Below are 23,541 nucleotides of genomic sequence, written 5' to 3' on the forward strand. Positions count from 1 at the left end.
CAGAAGGTTTCGCGCCACGATTTGAGCTTATATAATGATCTGCTACTTTAGATACTTGTCTGTGACGCTGGAGAAGCAGGGCATTAAATTATGGACAAACACAAAAGTGAGTTCTGCCTGACAGCAACGATATTCAAGCGCAGGGCGGTGCGGTGTCCCTCTATGACAGGAAGTGATCCACAAGCCTGCAACGCGGCTTGTCTGCAAGCGATAGCGGTGTGCGATGGGAATGTATATTAGGCATCATTCGCTGAGGAGCAGCTGAACAAATGGTCTTATCTCATGTGTGCTGTTATTTACCCTGGCTGTCTCTGGGCTCTCGGCCACCAGGAACATGAAGCTGAGGTTGACCATGTCCGTCCCGGTGCAGATACAGATCACACAGCCCTCCAGGTCCGCCTCCGTCTTCCCCACGCCTTCGAACGACGACAGGATTTTGGGGTCCTGAATGATGGAGAGAGAGAGAGAGAGAGAGAGAGTCAAAAAAAAAAATTCCAAAATACAGAAAGATGTATAGCAAAAATAAGACAGATGAAATCCAAATCACATCCGTTCTTATCATTGTACATCATCATGGCGTAAAATAGACACTATGCCTATTTGCTCAGACAAATAAAATAGTCAATGGGAATTTAATGTTTGTTTAAGAGGAAGTTTGTGGACGGTAACCAAAGCTGGATATAGGAGGGGCTAGTGCCCCTCAAAAATGCAGGCAAATGTAAACATACAAACACATATATATAGTGCTTTTCCGCTACATGGTTAACAGGTTGATTCGACTTCAGTCACCTTTTTCTTTGCTATTCCAGTGGGCAAAAGCTTCAAGCGAGGTTCCAAGCAAGCCAAGGCGACATGAAAACACTGCCAACTACTGGTTGGTCAGTGAATCATCACAAGCACCGCTGCGTCACCAGGGACTCCCCTATAACTAAGCTGCCGAATATCTTAAATAAATGTAGCATTACCCATTTCTCTCCTAAAAATCTGAAATCATTTTTGAGCAGTGCTAGCTGTTTTTTTCGATGTGACTTTGTGCGTTAGGGTGTCTGGAATATTATTCCTCCCCTGTGAGGTCGTGTGGGTCAATACATCATCGTATTGAGGATATTACAATGTTTGTTTAAAGCACTTATGACATAAATCGACGTAAGGCGTCATGTGGCTGATATAAATACAGAGGGCGTTAGGAACCTGTTGCGACCGCATGCCCTTGCTGACGTCGACCCCAGGCAGGGTCCGACCCCACAGCCTTCCGCATGAAAGGCATATGCTCTAACCACTACCCTAGGGCGGCCGTGTGAATATTGTTTAATTGCACAGGCGAAATAGAGATTGTTTCGACATTGTTCTTTTGCAGGCCCCTGTACCTTGAGGGTTGGATGTTGCTATGACGACCAGCTACACTGAAGGGGTCTGCAGTGAAAAGCGAAATATCTGGTAGCAGGAGCAACATAGTGTCCAGTAGATACCATCCAGTGGAAAAGCACCAATACTCTGTCTCTGTCTGGTGGAAACCTCATATGACCAAATCTGTTACTTTTCAGGATTCAAATTGAAGAACAGCAAAGGTATCAGATCTACAAGCTCAAAACGTGTCACTTCGGAGCAAGCTTGCAGATCTGCTACTTTTGATGCTTTTGTGTGACAGAGTATTATGATCAAGGTTTCTGCCCGACAGCAACGATATAGTGAATACATGCATACACAAAAATACAGCGAACATACCAGATCTACAACCTCACAACGCATCTTGTAGTGCCTATTTTCACTACTTTTACGTGACGAGTCATCCAATCTAGATACAGTACATGCACACACATGCACGCCACCCAACGAAACATTCCCTTTGATGTCTTTAAATCAAATTGAGTCACCATGTGTCCACCGTGGGGACCAGTGTGACGCGTCTCTGCTGCTTGAATGACTGCGTGACAGACAGCAGGCTTCAGGCAGCCCGCCTCCGTTCAAACGCAGCTGCGGGTGGTTCATCCGATTAGCTGGCGGCGTAACCGCGTTAGCTTTAGCTGCACGTTCCCCTCATGCGACGACGTGCATAAAGCAGGTTTTCTGTGCAAACCACAGGCAGGATGTGTGGGGGGGGCGCCGGCGCACGCACGCATGCACGCACCGCTACGTGCAATGCCGGGCGTTGGCGCACTAGGATTCACCCACGTACAACAAAGAATACGTGCACTGCACAGTGTACACACGCATGATGAGCACGGATACAAACCGACCGCCACCCTCTCTGCCAACAGCACGCACACGCGGACACTTGTACTCGTAAGGACATCATCATTTTAGGACGGTGATTTTATTAAATGAATAAAACTTAAAAATATATATAGTATAAATGAGCCTAATCCTAAACCTGAATCTTTTCTTAATCATTTAGTATGTCTAACCCAAATTCTATATTCATTGTCAGGACCTTTGCACACACACACACACACACACACACGCACACACACACGCACGCACGCAGGCACACACACACGCTCGCAGCTGATGGTTTGATTGTGTTTTGAGCAGCTCTGCTCGGTCCAGCAGAAGTCGTTGCTCATTAGGAGCAGGCGTCCATGTGGCCGTTGCCCTCGGGTGCCGTCAGGAAGCCTCATTTAGCCGTCATGATGACGCGCTAACCACATCAGGACATGATACCACCGGCAAGCAGAGCACAATCAGTCAATATTTAATACACGTGTTTGTTTGTGGCCTACATCAAACACAGCTGATTAGCTGCCATCTGCGTGGGGAACAGTTCATGCAGCTGATCACACACGCTCATCATAGCTGGAAAGCAGTCATTTTGACTGAAACTTTGCATTGTGGAAATCTTCCAAACTACTATTATAAATGATTTTATGTACAATCATTATAATTATAATAGTTACAGTTTATGGGTATAGCACCTTTCATTTAAATCATGGAGCTCAAATTGCTTTACGTCAAAGTCATACAGAAGAACAGCCTAGATTGAAAGGAAGAAGGCAAACAACAAAGTGACCTGACGAAGATGTGACTGATACATCGAAAAGTTGTCTATTTTTGACTTGCACCCTGATAATAAAATAAGGGCTTAAACGGTCTGAGTTGCTCCAGTGCCTTCCTTCCTCCTGCAACATGTCCTGCCTCTGAGATGCACCAGACTGGCCTGCCATAGGCTTGAGGCGCGGTTAGAACTCCCTTCTGCTTAAACAATAAAGTGCTTTGCATTAAAAGAATGGAAACAAGATAAAAGTAGAAAGAAAACGCAGTTGGATTAAATCGATGATTAAGGATGTTAAGTGGATAATAAAATGAGAAGCTTTGAGAATCACGAGAAACGGGATGCTATAGAAAGGCTAGGTTACAAAGATGTGTCGTTTAAAAGCTCATCGAGCTGCTACTTTTGACGCTTTTGAATTTGAATCCTAAAAAAGTATGTTTTGAACATATTGAGGTTACCGCCCAGCAGAGACGATATGAAGGAGTAAATAAATGTGTCATGGCTGTGTTCCCTGAAAGTGGCCACAAATCTGAAAACGCAGAGCAAGAAGTCCGCCGCGGTCGATCGATATAGCGAGGGTGAGGATGATTACAAGTAAGGATGACCTGGCCGACGCACCTGTTGGGTTACTGCAATTATATCGCTGTAGCAAGAAAGGTCAGTAGGGATATGAAGCATACGGAACGGTTGGATGGCTGGGACAGAGAGAGAGGCGTGAAGGTTGAGGAAGAGGGGCGATACTGACCGGTTGGGTGGCTGGGACAGAGAGAGAGGCGTGAAGGTTGCCAGGGCTTGCCATTATTCACTGCGCGTGGTGGCATCGCACACTGAAAATCCACATGCTTGTAGATCTGCTATTTTTGGTGTGCGACGCGGCCGTGCAACTAAATATTAAACCTGGCTTGAGGTATATGTGAACGATTAATTTGTCTCACTCAAGGTCTCACCTTCGGCATGGCTCCAACACGAATACTGTTGATGAGAGAACATTCTAGGACCTGTCCTTCCTGCAGAGAGAGAGAGAGAGAGAGAGAGAGAGAGAGAGAGAGAGAGAGAGAGAGAGAGAGAGAGAGAAGGGCGGGAGGGAGGGAGGGGGGGGAGAAGACAGACACGAGAAATTGGGAGAAGTCTAGCGCCTCGTACATCCTCTCATCATTTATCATCTTGACTCTGAGTGTGAAGATCAAGGTGACCCTAACATGACTATAGGCCTTTATGTCATTTTGAAATGACAATTTAACGACTACTTATCCGCTAATAGCCTCGTCGTGTCATTCAGGACGACTGTCTGTAGTACAGTCCGATAGTACTCGACTCGTCCGACAATAGATTTATGGTCTAGCGAAAGATTTATTCCTTTATGTCTCCCCCTCCCCCCGCTCTGAATTCAGACATGGTCCTATGTAATGTCATTCTAATATGCAATGTCCCATGGTTCTACATGGTTGGTGCCTTGCATGGTTTCCGCTGCCATCGGTGTATGAATGTGTGTGTGTGTGTGTGTGTGTGTGTGTGTGTGTGTGTGTGTGTGTGTGTGTGAATGGGTGAATGTAATGCACAATGTATGTAAAGCGCCTTGAATAAAGGCGATACATAAATGCACCATTTACCATTTGTCACCATTGTCATTATATGTAATGTTCTATTTTAATGTCCATAATGGTCCTGTAATCAATGGACCATACGTAACGTCTCATGGATCTATCTAATGTCAGTTAACACTCTTATCGCCCAGCGTCATTTGGAACCATTACATCAGTAGACCCAGCGATTTGTAGCTTCAGAGCCCATTTCAAGGTGACACAGACGCCATCATGGTTGTGCCAGATAGCATAGCATGTAGCATAGCATGTAGCCAAAAGACCCCCAAGAGGATCGACAACCACCGGAGGTATGATTACTTAATCTAACATGACAAACGACGGGACCGTGATGGGTCGTCAAAAACACAATCTTTTGTTAGAATTGGAATCATTGATTTAGATTAAGAGTTATTTACGTTTTAAGATTTTTAATGGAGCTGGACCACTTTGGATGACGGACTAGCCAGAAATGACATTGAATGTGCGCTCTGATATGAAACGAGTAATGTCTTTTGATTAATCTCCGTCCTGGGCGTCCGGCATATTTATTTAATAGGACGGAGGTCTGTGTTAAGCAATGTCCTATTGTCTTATGCAATGTGCTGTGTCATCATGTCCCAGGGTCCTCCATGATGTCCCATGAGGAACCATACCTTCCCCTCGCTCTTCCAGGTGATGAAGAAGCCAAACTCGTCCACCCTCATCTGGCAGTTGGGCTCGAAAACATACGGGTCCTGTGCAGAGAGAGAAGGATGTACAGCTAATCAATCAACGGCTCTTATTAGAGCTGGCTGGACATTAAGCACTTTTATTACACAGCAATTGGTTGAATGCTTGATTCTGATTGGTCAATCGCTGAATTCAGTGGTGTGTTATTTCTTGATAATGACTCCACAGTCTAATCAAAGTATTAGAGCAACTGGCTGCGCTGCTTGAATTTTATGCTGTATCCAACATGACAGCCATGTAAACAAACACACCATGTCATTTACAACTAAACATTGCTCTCAAGAATTTATTGGAAAATATTTGAAGTGAGAAATAGACGATGCAGTAACCGAAAATGTATTCCATTTGATCAACTCACTTCCTTGGTTTCCGAGGTGACTGTGCTGCAGATGGGCAGACGGCCAGCGCAACACTTAGAGAATACTTTAAAAAATCATTACTGTCAGTAAGGAAATACTTACTTTTGGGTCAATTTTTGAATTTATTAATAAAATAGCCGTGTAATAAGCGGGATAATGTACTGTATGCGATGGTGGTAGTTGTTTAAAAATAATGCCCTTCAGGATGATTAAACACCTCGACTTTGTCTGTATTTAAACACTTTTTATAAAATTGCAAAAATACTTTTTTTGCAAAATGTTAAATAGCCATTTTCAAAATCTTGTGCCAACATGCACGCACGCACACACACACACACACACACGCACAAACACTTTACAGAACAGGACAGGACCTAGTGCTAGGGCAAACACAAAGTGAGATAAATGAGAAGACCATGAAGTGTTGAGTGCAAACATTGTTTGCCTCGAACACTGGATAACCCCATGCAGGAAAACTGTGTGTGCATGTATAAGTGTTTAAGTATGCGAGACCCTGTGTTTGTGTTAGCCGAGAGAGAGAGAGAGAGAGAGTGTGTGTGTGTGTGTGTGTGTGTGTGTGTGTGCAGACAAGCCCTCAGGGCTCCATCTATCAGCAGGTGTGTGGACAGAGAACTTCTAGAGCAGACAAGCATCTCCCCGTTGATCGCTGCATCGTAATGCCCTTCTCTGGCCACGTTTAACCCTCGCCACTACAAGTTCACACAGCATCGTGTGCTGCTGTTTTTACCAGGTTAAGTTGAATTTGGCATAGCTCCATCGCTAACCTCTAATCCTAACATGTAAATGCCTAAACCCCGATCGGAATCTTTTCATAATGGTACGCCTGACTCTAAAAATATTTGGAACCACACTGTATAGCAACTAGGGGTGTAACGATACATTTTAACAACTATACGATACGTATCACGATACATGGTTGACGACACTATACATGGACGATATTGGTTCATTATGGCGATACGATACAATCATTTGAAATCGATACAGTAACTATTTAAAATACATTGATTTTTTTTAATTCAAGGGACACACAAAAAAAATATGTTAATGACGTTTAGGAGCTTTAGAACACTTTCCTGGGGGTCTTTATGTGTGTAATATGTTGCCATCAGATACACTGTCCACCCCACAGTAAACGGCACTGCAGTTGTCTAGTCATTATTTGACCACAGACAGTGACTCAGCAGCCCTCCTCTCTTCACCTCTTTGTAACCCGTAGCTGGTGTTCCCTTTTGCGAGAGCAGAGGAATGGACCCAGAGGAATGCATGCTGTTAAGCCTGACTCTCTTCCATGTTTGTTCAGACACAAAAGCAAACTGAAAAAAGCTGATAAAAAAATCTGAAAAAAATGCTGATAAAAAGACAAGCTACAAGCATGTGTGATGCGTTGTGAGCTTGTATATGTGTTTTTCCCCCCCCCCCCACGCACAGCACCATCGTGACACAAAGCATGAAGTATCGATCCATTCCTATACTTGTCCGATGAATCCAATTATAGTAATAATACACTTTGTCGTACAATGGCGTTGCACAAAAATAAGTCTAAATAGCTGATATACAAGCTCACGACAACACGTGATCAATGTGAGCTTGTAGAGCTTCTATTACTGACAATTTTCTACCGCCAAATAGATTATTTCAGGGGTCATCATCATGCTGGCTAGTACATGCTGGACAATTTTGTCAAAATAAACTTTTAGCCACAGACATATTACTAGAAACACATGAGGAGTAGAATGATCATAACAGGGCTGTAACTTTAAGAGTGTACAAATGGAACCAAATTGACCCATAAGAGTCCATTCGTTTCATTATAAATGGGTTAACCAGGGGACCTCTTTGTTTGGGTATGTCTGCGTGCTAACCCGCCTGAGGCACAACTCTGAGTCCATTTGTTCTCTCTCTCTCTCTCTCTCTCTCTCTCTCTCTCTTTTTTAATTACTGTAAGCAGGATAGATTTGCTCTCATCCTGCAATCTGGTCAAATTCTAAACAATTGTAAAATGTCTGTCATTTTAGTCAAGTTTTTTCTGGTTTCTCAATAACAGTGCCCAGTAACCATGGAAACCAAGTGGGCACAACGTTGGCGATAATACTGCAATCAATCTGCAATCAATATGACACATCAAAATGGTGCGTGTCTGGCTTTGGAAGGATCTTCCTCTGCTTTGGAGGCTTAACATGGGCCTTTACTTTGCACGGGCACGCACAGGCAGTGGGCGCACGCACACGCACACGCACACGCACACGCACACGCACACACACACACACACACACACACACACACACACACACACACACACACACACACACACACACACACACACACACACACACAAATCCATTTCCTTTTCCATTTCCTTGTTTGTCTCTGCTATGGCTTGGTGGCCATCATGCCAAACAATGAGTGAGCGGCTGTAATTGCCTCATTGATCTCCTGTAAGCCATCAGCGCGGTTCTCTCAGAGGAGGCCATTTAGAATGTCGCCGAACCCCCTTAGGCATCCTGCCTGCTGATTGGAGGAGAATGACAGTGACTGGTCCTCATCGGAACACAGGTCAAAGGTCAAAAGAAGTGTTAAATCTCTCCTCTATACGTATCCCCAAGAGGTGCGTGACATGTGCGTGCCGTGCTTGTGTGCGTGTCCATCCTAATGCATGTAGAGGAGAACCCGTTTACGCCAGCACATATAGTGTCAAAATCATCAACTATTTTCATTATCTTCTATTATCTTCTCCCCTTTTGCAACCAGATCTTATTTTAATGCTGTTTAGGACACAAGAAACTCTTTTCTGGGGGTTTTATTGAGTGTTTTTAGATATTCTAGTCATGACGCCATGTCCTTGAGCAAATTATCTTGTGAAAATGTGATCTCACTTCCTTCCTGGACCACAAGTCCACAAGGAGGGGCAGTGCACCAAAGCATTGTGGTCATTGTAGGAATTCAGCAATCCAGTCAAACCCTAGTCAAACACACTACATAATTCTTCTTTCCATAGGGTGCACATTTCAAATTGTGCTACTGTCATCTAGGCCTACTACAAATACTATTAACATTGAGTGACTGCAGTCTTCTTCCAGCCGTGAAATGGCCCGCTGAACAGATGTACACGCTCAACAATAGCACATCCCGTTCAAGTATTTTCAGTGAAAGCTTTCCCCACGACAACGGAAAAACAATAGTAGAGAGCCCTGATGTACACTGGCGGTCAACCGTAACAGGGTTTAAGTGGTAATAACAAGGCAAATCGAGGCAAAAGCTTGAAATTATGATGACATTAATTTGACGTCACATCGCCCAGCCCTACTGGACAGGTGTGTGCGTCCATAATGTAATCTGTGCATCTCTCCTTTCCTCTTCCTAACTGCTCTGTCAGGATGGTAATGATACCATGCAGAGTCAGAGAGGAACCATCCATAACCGGCTCCGTGAACTCATACTGAACATTATGTTTGATCACACGCACACAGTCACACACGCTCGCACGCACGCACACCAATTTACCTGCCTCTACCATCTGTTGCTCTGCAGGACTTCAATGAGTAGAGAGCATTTTCTGGAAAGATCCATTCTCCTTAGCATACTGTGTGTGTGTGTGTGTGTGTGTGTGTGTGTGTGTGTGTGTGTGTGTGTGTGTGTGTGTGTGTGTCCGGTGGACCATGATGGATATGTTCCAACATCGGCAACTGGACTGGACAACAACACTGGACTGGACTCAAACTCCAGGGGAAACTGGCTTGCCTTCCCCATGCTGACCATTCTGTTTCCCATTCATTCCTAAGGAACACTGCTCTCAATGAGGACATTTTCACCTTTACAGTATAAGCCAGGTTCCAGATCCTTCCCACCAAACTCAACCTCCACCTCATTGCTTGCATCACACCACAGGGCTCGTTACAGAAACCATGTCACACAATCTGAATGGCTGTTATGCCTATAAAGGGCTTTACATACCACGCCACGACAGAATAGTTGATCTCATAACAAAGGACATATCTAAACATTTTGCACTGTCTGTGAGAATGTACAAACATTCCTGTGTCAAACCATCCATGTCTCAACTCTGTACTGAAAATCCAGACATTTTTGCACATCTCTCTGCTAACACACCAGATGTTGTTGTGGTCAATGAAGAGAACAGATCAGTTTTCATTCTTGAAATGGCCTGCACCTTTGATTCCAAATGACCAAAGTCATTAAGTACCAGCCGCTCCTCCAGACCATCATAGAGCACTAGGCTATAAGTGCAATCTACTTTATCTTCTGCAGCCTAGGACACGTACACAGTTTGGTTGTAAGAGTCTTCCAACAACTTGGGATGCCAAACGGCTTGCGAAATTCTGTGCAATCTCTTCCGCTATCGGTAGCCGCCAAATATGGCGAAGACGCTGTTACTTGTACCCCTGAAGGGTGTGTGGGTATTTGTCCGGGATTTGCTAATTGCACTCTGCACCTTTGTGTCCTTGTATTGTATCTATTATGTGGACATCAATAAATGATTAAAATGTGTGTGTGTGTGTGTGTGTGTGTGTGTGTGTGTGTGTGTGTGTGTGTGTATGCATGCGTGTGTGTGAGTAACCTGTGCGACAATGAAATATAGAAAGGGTGTGAGCGTGTGCATGTGTATGTATTTGTGTGTGAGAGAGATAGATAGAAAGACAGAGCGAGAGAGAGAGAGAGATAGAGAGAGAGATACCAAGTCAATTCACAAAGGGGTGTGTAACTGGGCGGATCATCACGTTCCTCAGCTTTGCCTGACGGTCAGAGGCGCGCTCATTTGGGAGATCAATTTCATTGCTCCACGCCCCACTTAAGACCATAAAAGGCAAGCGGAAACAGATGAAAAACGACCTGACTACCCAAAAGGGAAAGATCTACATTCTTATAACGCAACAAGTATACACATTTTAATGCCACCACCAAATAATAGGCTAATAACAATTGCAATTGCTAATAACCAGCATTGCTCAACAAGGTAAAACAATGATGCTAGGATCCAGCAGGGCATACTGGCACGCTAACATACATGGATCGGATGTACTCAAGAGTCTTACTAATGATACTAACGAAGGCTCTGGTCAAACAGAGCCAGGGTGCTGATACTGTACACGTTTGCTCACTAATAATAATAACTAGAATTTCGGCCCCCTTCGGGGGCCTCATCCCAGTGTCATTGCAGCGCAATATGGGAAGAAAGAAATAGCGGGAGGTGACAGACTCCACTTCATGTTTCAGCTGTGTTTTTAAACTCAGTAGTGTGCCCTGCACACAGCGCACACTCGCAATTGCAGCTGGAGGGCGACGCGACACACACACACGCCAACACACACACACAGAGCGATGTGTGGATAAATCACTGAGATTTGGGAATTGTGTTCTGAATGGGCCTGAATATATGTGTGTAGGCTGCAACAATGATTTCATAAAGTGTAGTTTAGTTTGAACAGGCAACTAATGTAGTGATAGATTAATTGAATGGGCCTGAATAGATAGATAGATTTCTTTATTTTTGTGTCATGCACCAAAGGCGCCCAGCCCACATGGGCTTACAGGACACACCATATCATTGCATTCAATATTGCATTGTGTACAATAAACAGATATGTTTTGTTGATATTCCCTTTTTTTTTTACACAAACAAAAGATTCCACTTCATGTTTCAGCTGTGTTTTTAAACTCAGTAGTGTGCCCTGCACACAGCGCACACTCGCAATTGCAGCTGGAGGGCGACGCGACACACACACACACACACACACACACACACACACACACACACACACACACACACACACACACACACACACACACAGAGCGATGTGTGGATAAATCACTGAGATTTGGGAAATGCGCACGCAAGCACAGAATGCACGGCGTTACAGGATTGTATAGGTCACCAGTTTTGGTGTGACACACACGGCTTCCACATTTAGCTTCATACTGGGTGAAAGTGTCGTTATATAGGCGAGTAATAATTGCGGCTGGAGGGCGACGCGACAGCGACACACACACACACACACACGGGGCGATGTAGTAAATATAGGCGAGTATTAATAATGTGCATGGATAGTGCGTGAGTTTGGGTTCAAATCTGCGCACACTCGCAATTGCAGCTGGAGGGCGACGCGCCACACACACACACACACACACACAGGATGTGATTTGGGAAAAGCACTGAAAGAACAAACGATGCACGGGCGTGCAAGCGATTAAGCACGCACAGGCAAATGTTTACACACACACACACACACACACACACACACACACACACACACGATGTGATTTGGGAAAAGCACAGAAAGAACAAACGATGCACGGGCGTGCAAATGATTAAGCACGCACAGAAGCACGCACAGGCAAATGTTTGGAGAAGCTGAGAAGCACACGCATGGAACATGCTGTGATTAGAGACTGACACGGGAGTGGATTTCCACTCCTGTCGTGTCCCACTCCCACAGAAAAAATCCTGTCCTGTCCCAATCCTGGACCAATGTAAAAATAAAATTCCTGTCCTGTCCCACTCCTGTAGAATGACTCCTGATCCCATCCCGCTCCCACTCGAGATGACTCCCACTCCCATCCCGCTCCTGTTTTTTTTTTTTTTTTTTAAATACCGCATTGTGCCGATTATAGACCACTCCAATAATAAGATGACCCCCATTTTTAAAGACTAATTAGTGAAAAAAGTACATTGAAATTCAATTAGTCTAGTCCCCGTCCCCGATAACAAAATAAATAGTCTTATATTCAGCACAATATGGTAAGTTAGTCATTAAGGCAATGGATGGCGTTCTTTTTTTTTTTAAGAGTATTGTTTCATGCCATTAAACAATGTGGCACCAGGAACAGTTAACGTGGTAAATGTAATGTTATATTATATATATACCATACGGCATATAATTCCTTAATCCAGTGTAAACAACAATCTTCAAAGGCCCCAACACATAATACCTTACCATACCTTGCTATGGTGGAATGTATGTCAGTTAAAAAACAAAACATTGGTCAGTCACACCACGCCTATGGTAACAGTACCTTAGTTGAATAAACATTCATGGTATTATTATACAAACATGGTATTTAATGTTTTATTTTATTAAGACATTGTTTCCTTCTCTCAGTCCCTGTCGCAGGGTAAACAAAACGTCATATAGCACATGGCTAATTGTACCGTGCCAGGGAGGAGGAGGAGGCGGAGCGGCTGTAACTTTCTCCAGGCCAATAATGGATTTAATCATTCCAAAAAGGTCTCTCCATTCATTGCTACGGTCGACATGCTCGTCTCACTGTAACTCGCTTTTAGTTTTGACTAACGCAAGCGCAAAGCAAAGCTACTGCTGCGCTGTGCAGAAGAGCCATTTAAGTTGAAGTGAATGCGCAAGATGTGCGACATTGAGGGGGCAGAAAACTGAGCGCTCGAGCACTGTTCATGCAGCCTGGAGTTCAGAGGAGTGGGACTATAGCTGGAGTTTGATAGTTGAGATTGTAGAGCTTGTAGATCTGTCTGTTTTTGCAGCTCCGGTGTCAGGGTAACAATAAGAAATTATAGGCAGAGATGAAGTGAAGTTGAACAGCCAAGCAGCAGCAAGCTACGCTACGCTAAGCTAAGCTAACATCACCACCACCATGGCTGGTGTTGTGTTAGCTTAGCAGCGAAGCCTTAGCTTCTTGCAATGCCATAGCGTTCTCACTGCGGTCTCACGGTTATGTGGGCTGCTGCTTGGAGAGGAGAGGGGTTTCTACAGGCGGCTCAGCGGCTGCTATGACCGTCCGGTACAGTGGGTCGGTCACACACAGCACAGAGGAGCAGTGAAAGGGGGAGGAGGCTCTGTGCTGGTGGAGAGTTTGGCAAACATGACGATTTTGACGTCACAGAAAGTTGTCCCATGGGATCGTGTGGTGATGTAAAACAATATTTATAGAGTAATTAAGACATTTCTTTCAATTAAATGTAGCCTATATGTATTCTGGGAGTGTGCCGAATTTATTTTGCATATAGAGATGTGTGGTAAAAGTGTGGTTCGGTCGGAGAAAGCTGTTGGATAAACGGCCACTGTGCTTATGTACCCCTGTCTATTAGGGTAGCAGGATAATAGTAATAATATTAATAATAAAAACAGAAGAACATCACACCATTAAAAACATCGAACGGGAACACTATTAAAACATAAGGGTAAGGCTCTAAAAAGGCTTTGTTCTTTAGTCCTCTCTTGAAAGTGTCAACGACTGTGGTGCTCTCAGGTGGACGGGGTTCAGGGGCGGCCGAGGGTCCCCCATGGTGCGTAGGTTAATCTTTATGGGTTTGAGGAGGTTAGTGTTTGAGGAGCGGAGGGAGCGGGTTGACGATTGCAGTTCCTTGAGGTAGGGGGGAGCGTTGCCGTGGATGCACTGGTGGGTTAGCAGGGAAATCTTGTATAAAGACTCTGCTACACCAGTGGGTCTCAAAGTGTGGTCCAGGTACCCTCATGGTTCATTGAGGGGGTTCCAAATGGCCCTGTATTTGTGTGTATCTCTGAGGGTGTAGAAATGGAACCAAATGGACCTGCAGGTGCCATGTCAGTGTTCCGACAACCCAATAATCCGACGTCCCGTTGGTCCGACTGGCCCCACACTAACCGTGTCAGACTAACGGGATGTCGGAATTATGGGCAGTCCCCTGGCCGACATGCATGGGTCCATTTTGGTTCCATTTGTACACTGTGGGTACACCCAGACATACATGACAAGGGCCGGCAAGATGCCGCCTGGAGGGTATCTCTTCCGGACCAGAAAACCGGAAACGCTTTGCCCACGCTACAAGTTGCAGCCGTGCGCAAGTTTAAAAACCCAGAAGAGATGCCTGCTCTAGAGGCGGCGTCTTGCCACCTCTTCGCGTGTATTTATAGGATTTTTATTGGGTACACTGTCTCAGAGTTATGGGGAAATTAATTGAAACTAAATGGTACAGAGCCTTCATTAGTATCATCGGTAGCACCTGTTGAAGGAGGTATAAGGAAGAGGTTACATTTCCTTCCAATATGGCTGCTGTGCATATAGAGCCTGAATAGGAAACGTGCAGCATGAGGCCTAGCAGGCCTATGCCAGGGTTCCTCAAAGGACCACCAATCAGACTATCTAGGGCCCATCTGTGGCTAAATGTGCCCATGCAGGCCATAGGCTCCAAGTATGAGGACACTCTATCCACCAGTGCACTGGCCCACTTTTCAGAGCTACTTTGATCTTCTTCGGCCGCCCCCCCCCCCCCACCTCTGTGATGAAGAGGGATCCTCGTCCTCCTCCTCCCACACTGATGCCCACATTAAACACTAAAGGGATTTCCTGGCTGTGTGTGTGTGTGTGTGTGTGTGTGTGTGTGTGTGACACACTTAGCATTTGCCAGGCAAATGTCCTAGCTAACTGTCCTGATTAAGTTAGCGAGAGGAAACATGGCGGGAGGACACACACACACACACACGCAGTAATTTCAGTGAGCGAGGGTATATAGGGTCCCTCAGTGACTGTGGTTCAGACAATCAGCCGCCACGTCAACCACTTCTTAATGAGTGTGATCAATGAGGCAGCTCTGATTAACACAACATGACGTAGCCATACTGTGTGTGTGTGTGTTCAAATGCTTTGTCTCAGGATGTACAGTACAGTACAATACGCGTGCGTGCGTGCGTGCGTGCGTGCGTGCGTGCGTGTGCGTGGAATGGAGGGGAATATTCAGTGCCGTCTGGCGGTCAGCAGGGATCAAATAGGACATATCTCTAACAGCAATTAAAACATTATGATCGGGGGAAGGATTTCAAAAGCAGAGGCATGGATCCCCCCCGCCACCGTGGGCAAGTATGTGTGTGTGTGTGTGTGTGTGTGTGTGTGTGTGTGTGTGTGTGTGTGTGTGTGCGTGTCTCAGAGTCATTAGAGTGACTCATGACAGTCTATGACAAGTTTATCGGCAAACCCTGTGAATCACTACACTACAAGCGGCCATCTTGGCTCCAGGCTCATCGTTTACTAAACTGACAGCCTTGTTTCCACGGCACAGGAGCAGACTGGTGCCAATAGAATCCACTAGAAAAAGTAATTTTAAACCCTAGCAGGCACCCCTCATGTAGGATGCCTTATGAATATTAATCCATATATTTCAGCGTTGACGAGTGATTTCTCATTTTAGGACAAACAAATAGAGAAAAGCAGGATTCAACAACCAGTGCCTTTTGTCTGTGGTGTGTGGCTAATATACTGTACAATCGGTAAATAGCTTCAGAAATATACTGGGGGCAATCAGATGTGAATGAGTGTTACACCTGTAGTCTTAGATAAATGGGGGGGGGGGGGTTCTTAGCCAGAAGGGCATATCTCTCTCTCTCTCTCTCTCACTCTCTCTTTTTTTTCAATTGAATTCCCGCATGGCGTTTGAAACACCCGATGACATTGTGGTTATATTCACCTCGTCAAACCTGTCAAACGACGCTCCCTCCTGCATGAACTCTGGCAGATGCTTCTGCCAGAGGAACTCGTAGGACTTCGTCATGGCTGCTCACACACCTGAGAGAGAGACAGAGAGAGAGAGAGAGAGAGAGAGAGAGAGTCAGTCAAAAACACTCCTGGGAGTTTGTGTTGTCTGTATATGTAGGAGTGCGGTGAACACAAGAGCTATAGCGTTTCGTCTGCCTGCTGTGTCCATGTACATGGCCTGAAGTGCTTCCCTAATTCACAGAGCCCTCGAGCAATGGCTGCCTGCCACCTCCAAATATGTTCAATCCTGAAATAGGTTAAAAAAATTATGGAAAAAATAAAAAATAAACAAATGTACACAAATACTGTATTCAACAGGACACTCGTTTCCGTGAGTATACGTGAGATAGTAGAGACTGGACAGTGCCACAGGTTCATTTTACCAACCATATCATTAGTACCTCTTGGAGTTAGGATTTGACTGCACTGTACGCTCGTCCTTGCCAAAACATAACCTCGCCTCCTCCCGAAAAAGATACAAGTAAATCCGCCTCGATTCATTTGACACATCTGCTCACGTGTGTCATAGTGTCAGAGCGCTGTCACATTATCGGAGCAATGGCCCAAATGCAGGTAGACTTTGTGGCGTTAGAGTCCCCCCCCCCCCCCCCCAATGTGACAGACTGAAGTGAGAGCGTTATGTTCTATCTATAGCGCTGTCGGCACTTACCTAGTCTCTCATGCAAGGCATCATGGGAATTAAATGCTAGACGGTGGCGGAGGTGTTTTATCTGTTAAATCTCACCTACCGCTCACCACATATGGATGGCTGTTAACAGGTGTGGGTGAACAGTAAATGTGTACTTGCACTCGCCCACGTGTGTGCGTGTGTGCACGTGTGTGTGTGTGTGTGTGTGTGTGTGTGTGTGTGTGTGTGTGTGTGTGTGTGTGTGTGTGTGTGCAGATAATACAGAGTGCCCATTACATGCTGCAGAGAGTAGATTTCCTTTTCTCAAAGGGAATGATGGAAGGAAACCGGATGTCATTGAGAGAAGGACAGAGAGACAGAGAGAGAGAGAGAGAGAGACAGAGAGAGAGAGAGAGAGAGAGAGAGAGAGAGAGAGAGAGAGAGAGAGAGAGAGAGAGAGGGTCAAAAGGGTTAAACATGGCCTGTGAACTGGGAGGAGAGACAGACATCTAAAACACGGAGGGAAGAGAAATGAGGAGAGATGGAAATGAGAACGACAGAGAGAGAAGGAAATAGCAAGGTGTTAAGAGATGGGAGACAGGGATATTAGAGAGAGAGCAAGAGAGAGCAAAAGATACAGAAACAAAGAGAGAAAGATGGGGGTGAATTGACGTAGGAACTGAGACACACAAGGGAGAGGTAGAGAAAATAGAAGGTGAAGACAGCTGTGTGTGACAGAGAGCGAGGTGGCCGGGGTGGGGTGGGCTGTTTGGGGGTGTAGTTCCTGTCAGTCTACTTCACTGTCCAATGTCAACTATCCACTGTCAAATAAAGAAATATAGAAAGCAGAGAAAATCCCCAAAAATATCGTATTAATGTAATTGTGTGATATATAGCAAAAAATCACACCCGTGTGAACTGAGTGGTGCAACTCCCCTCTCCTCCTCCCCCCCCCCCCCCCCCCCTCTCTCATTAGCAGGCAACAGTGCAGCACTATCTCTCTCTCTCTCTGTTTTCTGGCACAACAGCGCCACTTTTGCCCCTACTGCTACTCATAGTTAACCTGACTCTGCCAGATGGGGGCGGTATTGAGTAACCATGTTCCCCAAACAAATGTGTGTAGCAAGCTTCTTGGATCTGGCAGCGTCAGGTTAACTCATAGTCACACATAGTCACATATGTAGGTTAACACGGACATTGTTTTTCCTTGGAGTGGTTGCACCACTCAAAAATAGCCATACAAGCTTGTTGATCTGCCTATTTTCATTATTTTTTAAACTGCCATTTAACTTCTATGTTTTCTTTGCTTACTGTATAATAATAACAAGCCCAAAATAGGCATGCCCGGGTTCATGTGGTTAAGTGACTGACCCTGCTGCACTTTGACCCCCACATGTCCTCTGGGGATCAATGCAATGTCAAACAAACAAGCTTGACAAATGAACGCATGCTAAAAGCTGTGTGCTTTTAGCATGTACTTTTTTAGTACTTCACATCTCACTCAGAGGCAGATATTATACTTTAACTCTTACTATGTAGATTTAGACTATTATTACAAAACATGCATGTACCACTTGACTTCAGCCCTATTATATTTAAACTTTGGTCATTAGAAAATAGCCGATCTACAAGCTCACAATGCTTGTAGATATGCTAATTTCAAAAGATATTTTATACATTGTATATATTTCAGAATATTTGAGTTGTCTTTCCACCACTGTCGGTAGAATGCCAATGAATGTTGTGGAAATGTTCTATGTGAAACTGGAAGAAATGGAGGTAACATCAGCCAACGAAACGTTAATGTTGTTTCAAATGAACCTATTACAATTTCTCCACCTCAAGTGTCTCCGAACCACACAAAAACAGAGCCAAATGTGTTTTCAAACTTTGTTACTACAGTATGAATAAATTAGAATAATTAAAAAACACGTGCACGTGCGCACGCACACACACACACACACACACACATTTATTCTGCTCCGAGAGACTTTCACTTGAACTGCATCACATTTGGAAATGAAAACAGTTCTGCAGCTTGGTTCATAATATGGCCAGTAAAATGGTTGGCTGTTCTTGTAAGTTGTGGCTGAATAGAACAAACAAATTGCACACACAACATGCCGACATGACAGCACATGCACACACGCACGGACGTGGTTCTGGCTCAGCCAGGCCCATCAAACACAGCCCTCCATACGGACGTGGGTCTGGCTCAGCCAGGCCCATCAAACACAGCCCTCCACCATCTGTGGTGCCCTGCCGGGGGTCTGTAACACAAACACACATCCTGTCATGGGACAGAGAACACAGACGCACACTTCCTGTGGAGAGATGAGGAACGGGGCGCTGGCCGGCAGCCAGTAAACACCCACAGGGACTGCTTTAGACACATGGAAGGCTCATAGGCAACATTCAATATCCACATCTACGAGGAGTACACAGGAAACCGTCGCCAAATCTGATTAGGAGTCAAATGTCTCATGAGTCATGTGCGCATTAACCCCAAGAACCCTAGCATGCCCATTCCCTATCCTGGGCATGTCATATGAACATTCAGTGAAAACGGCCAAATATACCCAGCCCAGACGATCCACAAGCTCACAGTGTGTTACAGCACAACGCGCTGTGAGCTTGTTGATCGTCTATTTTTTGCAAAGGCAGTTGTTCTAGAGAGAAAAATGGAGGTCGCCTAGTATAGACCGCTGGGGGACCCCGGTCGAATAAGTATATATACAGTAGAGTTTAAGTAGGTAATTACTCAGTGGTGGGCTGCCCTTAGCCAGGCCCTTCGCACCCTCGATAACCCACATTGGGTAGCGGTTTCCTCATGGCTAATTGCAGCTGAGGTTCTATGAGGGCATGCTGGTGTGTTCAGCCGAAACCCCCGGGCAGGCTCGCGCATGTGCGTGCATGCGTGTGTGTGCATGTGAGGAAGCTGAGGGAGGCCAGGAGGAAGGCTGCGATGTCCGAGCCCTGTGTCCAACCCCTGACAACGAGATAATTGCGATGGATAAGATCCCCGCGAGGCGCTCAATTCCCAGCCTGCTCTTCGTCTAAAATGGCAGCTAGGGTAGAGCGCAGCGGCCCTCAGCGCCTCAGAAACTAAAATTAGGTTGGAGCATCACCAGCCGGCCAGCTGACCGCCCGGCAGCGGGCACTGAAACCGCTGGTGGAAAGTAAAGGAGTACATTTTTAGAGTACTGTACTTTAGTGCAATTTTGGGGCACATTTACTTTATCATGGACGACATACTGTATCTAAACAGTAAAAAGAGTGTCAAACTGATGCGGGATAACCATGTTAATCATATGATTTAGGCTGATGATTTAGTTGTATTGTCTCCAATGTTCTCCATACAGTGTTGGGTTACAGTATCTACTCAGGGTTGTTTGATATACCGGTAATCTCCAAAAAGAGTGTGGTTATGATCACGAGATCAGAAGCTCAGAATTCCCTCTTTCTCATTGGCAGGTGGTCAAGTATTAGACGTTGTGAAAAATACCTGGGTCACATAATCAGGGATCATATCCGTTATGATGCTCAACAACAAGGATCACATGCTTCTGGAAACACTGGAGGCTATGTTTATGTGTTTTTAATCGATCTGTGCTTTATGGAGTGAAAAGTTGAAAACCCTCTTCTACTCAGACTATCACTGTGTTGTTATTGTCTGTATTTATTTTATTAGTAATATTATTCTTTTTTATCTGTTTTTTTTAAGATTTATTTTTTGCGGCTTACGCCTTTTATTGTTTTTTTTTAAAGGACAGACAGTAGGCTGACAGGAAACGGGAGAGAAGGCCGTGTCGGGCTTGGGAGTCGAACCCGCGGCACACTGCGACTGGATTACCAGTCGGGTGCCCAGACGGTTACGCCACCGGCTGGGCTTTATCTCTGTTTTTATATGGGCCTTGTGTCTAAAATAAAGTTATGCACATTGGTGCCAAACTATAGAACAAAGGGGGGCTCGGAACTCACTTTTGAATGTTCCCAAATTTCTTAACAGCACAGGTACAGTATACGACGTTTTGAACGTCAGGTCTTTTTCAAGTATATTCTAACCAAGCTGCTGAAAAGAGGACACAACAGAAGTAATCTCGGGTGGGTACCTGCCTTGTTTTTAGTTGTGCAAGCCTTTAGGCTCGTTGTGGTTCAAAAATGTTTGATTACGATATATTTTATTTAACTTGCAACAATATGATTCAGTCCATAGCTATGATGATATGACCTCAGTGTTCACGCATCGATGACTGTGTTTTGCCGTTTCTCGGGGGATTTGGGAATTACCAGAGACATCTCATTGTCCTGACATGGATTCCGGCGATATTTATTGGATTCAGGCAATATTCTGATACTTTTCTCCTTGATCAGCGTAACAACACGTGTGTTCATCAGCCTACTATGGCGCTTTATTTCATGCACAATAGCAGCACGTGTGCCGCTTTTATGTATGCCATAACACAATAAAAGATAGAGTGCCGTGATCTTTTGCCACCCTATAACATGATCATCAGATATTATTATTATATAAGGAGGAAGATTATTTTCAAAAAAAGTGTACAGTATTTGTTAAAATGACGTTTTTATGTGGACACGCCCACCAGTTCATTAATAAGTATGCCTGGTTTGCCTAGTGGATGGTGATGGGCAGTGACCACCTGAACTGAAGCCGCACCCACAGCTGTTGTTGTTGCAACCATAGGTCACATTTACTATGAAAACCAGCATCTCTGTGTGTTAGTCACGCCTCAATATAATGGTCATGCCTCGTGACATCACACCTCCATATATGGTCATTGGTCACACCTTGTGACATCACACCTCCATATATGGTCACGCCTCGTGACATCAGGCCTCCATATATGGTCACGCCTCGGGACATCATGCCTTGTGACGCATCACACCACCATATATGGCCATCTCGATATAGGAAGATCACGACAGTGACGACACTGACCTCATCTAACTCTGGATAACCATACATGGAGAAGACTGGATCATCACCTAGATCTGCATATATGGAGCAGGCCAGCAACTCTACATCTGACCTCAAACCCTTAGTCTGGATTTACAGTGGTGGGGTGACCACCGAACTACAACATGACGTCACGAGCCGCGGTGAAGATCAAACCACCGCCACCGCTCCAGCCCTTCTCTCTGTTTTTACTCACCACCGCTCAACGTTGTTTCAGTTCCGGTGGTCAGCTCACCACCGGAGCGGTGGTCACCTTACCACCGAAAATCCAGACTATGAATAGGCCTTTAGATCTCCATATATGGAGCTGAGCTGTTCTGACATTCCATAATCCTTCCCATATGTTGATCTGACCCCCCATGCCAAAGCACCAGCGCTCGCCCAGCAGTCTACAGTCTACCGTTGATGGGGGCGTTGAAGGGGCGAGGACATCAATGCCACAACTCTCAGTCAAACATCCCTGAGTCATCCAATCTGCATTCAACAATAAGGAAATAAAACTACCATACAGTACAATATATGCTACATTATCTTCACTATCTGCCTTTTTTTTGGGTTTTGTTTAACACTTAAATTAAACTCTAGCTGAACCTTTTGCAGTATAAAGTCTCGATTCAGCGGCTTTGCAACGCTCGGGGACACTTCTAGGAGCGGGCATTAATCACAGCTGGTTGGACTCAAGTATCAACGATAATAATTCTTAGATTGATGTACGTTTAGGACTACTGTAGCTCTGGTTCACATCACGGTACCTGGCAGTGACTCCTCATGCACTCCATGTATGGTTCCAAACTACTGAAAAGCATTCATTCAATGTTACACTTTTAATCCCTTCCGTATAGGCGACACCTACACATTTTAGTTGTTGTTGGGTTGCCACAGCAACCGACACCAAAGTGTCACCAAAATTCCTTGTACTGTATATGAACTTCATACTAGGAAATTGCACAGTCATTCTAATTCTATTCATATCTGTGGCCAGTGGTGGAAAAAGTATTCATGTTTTTTACTTAAGTAAAAGTATAAATTCTGCAATATAGAATTACTCTGTTACAAGTAAAAGTCCGGAATTCAAAATGTACTTGAGTAAAAGTACAAAAGTATTTTCATCAAAATGTCAACCAAAAGTAAAAAATATTCATTAGGCAGAATGTATCATTTAAAGTTTTCAAATGTATACAAATAGTTTGAAAATAACAGATCACAATACGTCACGATGCAATGCCTTGTGAGCTTGTAGATAGGCTATTTTCAAATGGCCAAAATGTATATAGGGCTGAAGTGGTTAATGTTTTGTATTAATAATCAAAATCTACAAACTAACTAGTAACTAAAGTTTTCAAATAATAAAAGTAGAGTAAAACAGTGTAAAAGTAAAAGTACATTTGGAAATTGGAAATACTAAGTAAAGTACAAATACCTCAAAATTGTACTTAAGAGTACTGAGTAAATGTACTTAGTTACTTTACACCACTGCATACTATTGGCCATGCACAGTAATTATAATTCTATTCATATCCGTGGCGATGCACTGTCTGGATTTACACTATGTAAACTTTCCATGTTTAGCTGACAATAGCTAACCACATAATACTTCACCATACGAAGGTGCATTTATTTTTATAAATAACACGCCCAAAATAGGGACACCAGCTTGAAAGTTGTTAAGTAGAATGTGGAGTTCATTTCTAAAATACACATGCATCAGTAGTGAGCACTCTACCTAAAGTATTAGTGTATAGTATTAGAGTGCCATT

General features: G+C 44.5%; 1 protein-coding gene across 4 annotated transcripts in view; it reads right to left on the reverse strand.

The window, feature by feature from the left end:
• Nucleotides 1-23,541, reverse strand: part of plcb4b (phospholipase C, beta 4b) — a 105,729-nt gene that overhangs the window by 36,962 nt on the left and 45,226 nt on the right. For all 4 annotated transcript variants that reach the window (XM_080791218.1, XM_080791215.1, XM_080791216.1 and 1 more), the window contains exons 4-7: nucleotides 16,111-16,208; nucleotides 5,226-5,306; nucleotides 3,937-3,996; nucleotides 301-444 (exon numbers count right to left, since the gene is read on the reverse strand). In XM_080791218.1, coding sequence (XP_080647344.1) covers nucleotides 301-444; nucleotides 3,937-3,996; nucleotides 5,226-5,306; nucleotides 16,111-16,194 — 369 coding nt within the window. In that variant the 5' untranslated portion in view covers nucleotides 16,195-16,208. The remainder of the gene's footprint in view (nucleotides 1-300; nucleotides 445-3,936; nucleotides 3,997-5,225; nucleotides 5,307-16,110; nucleotides 16,209-23,541) is intronic.

This window comes from Protomyctophum bolini (genome assembly GCF_963924005.1).
Source record: "Protomyctophum bolini genome assembly, chromosome: 19".
In the NCBI taxonomy this organism is placed as follows: domain Eukaryota; kingdom Metazoa; phylum Chordata; class Actinopteri; order Myctophiformes; family Myctophidae; genus Protomyctophum; species Protomyctophum bolini.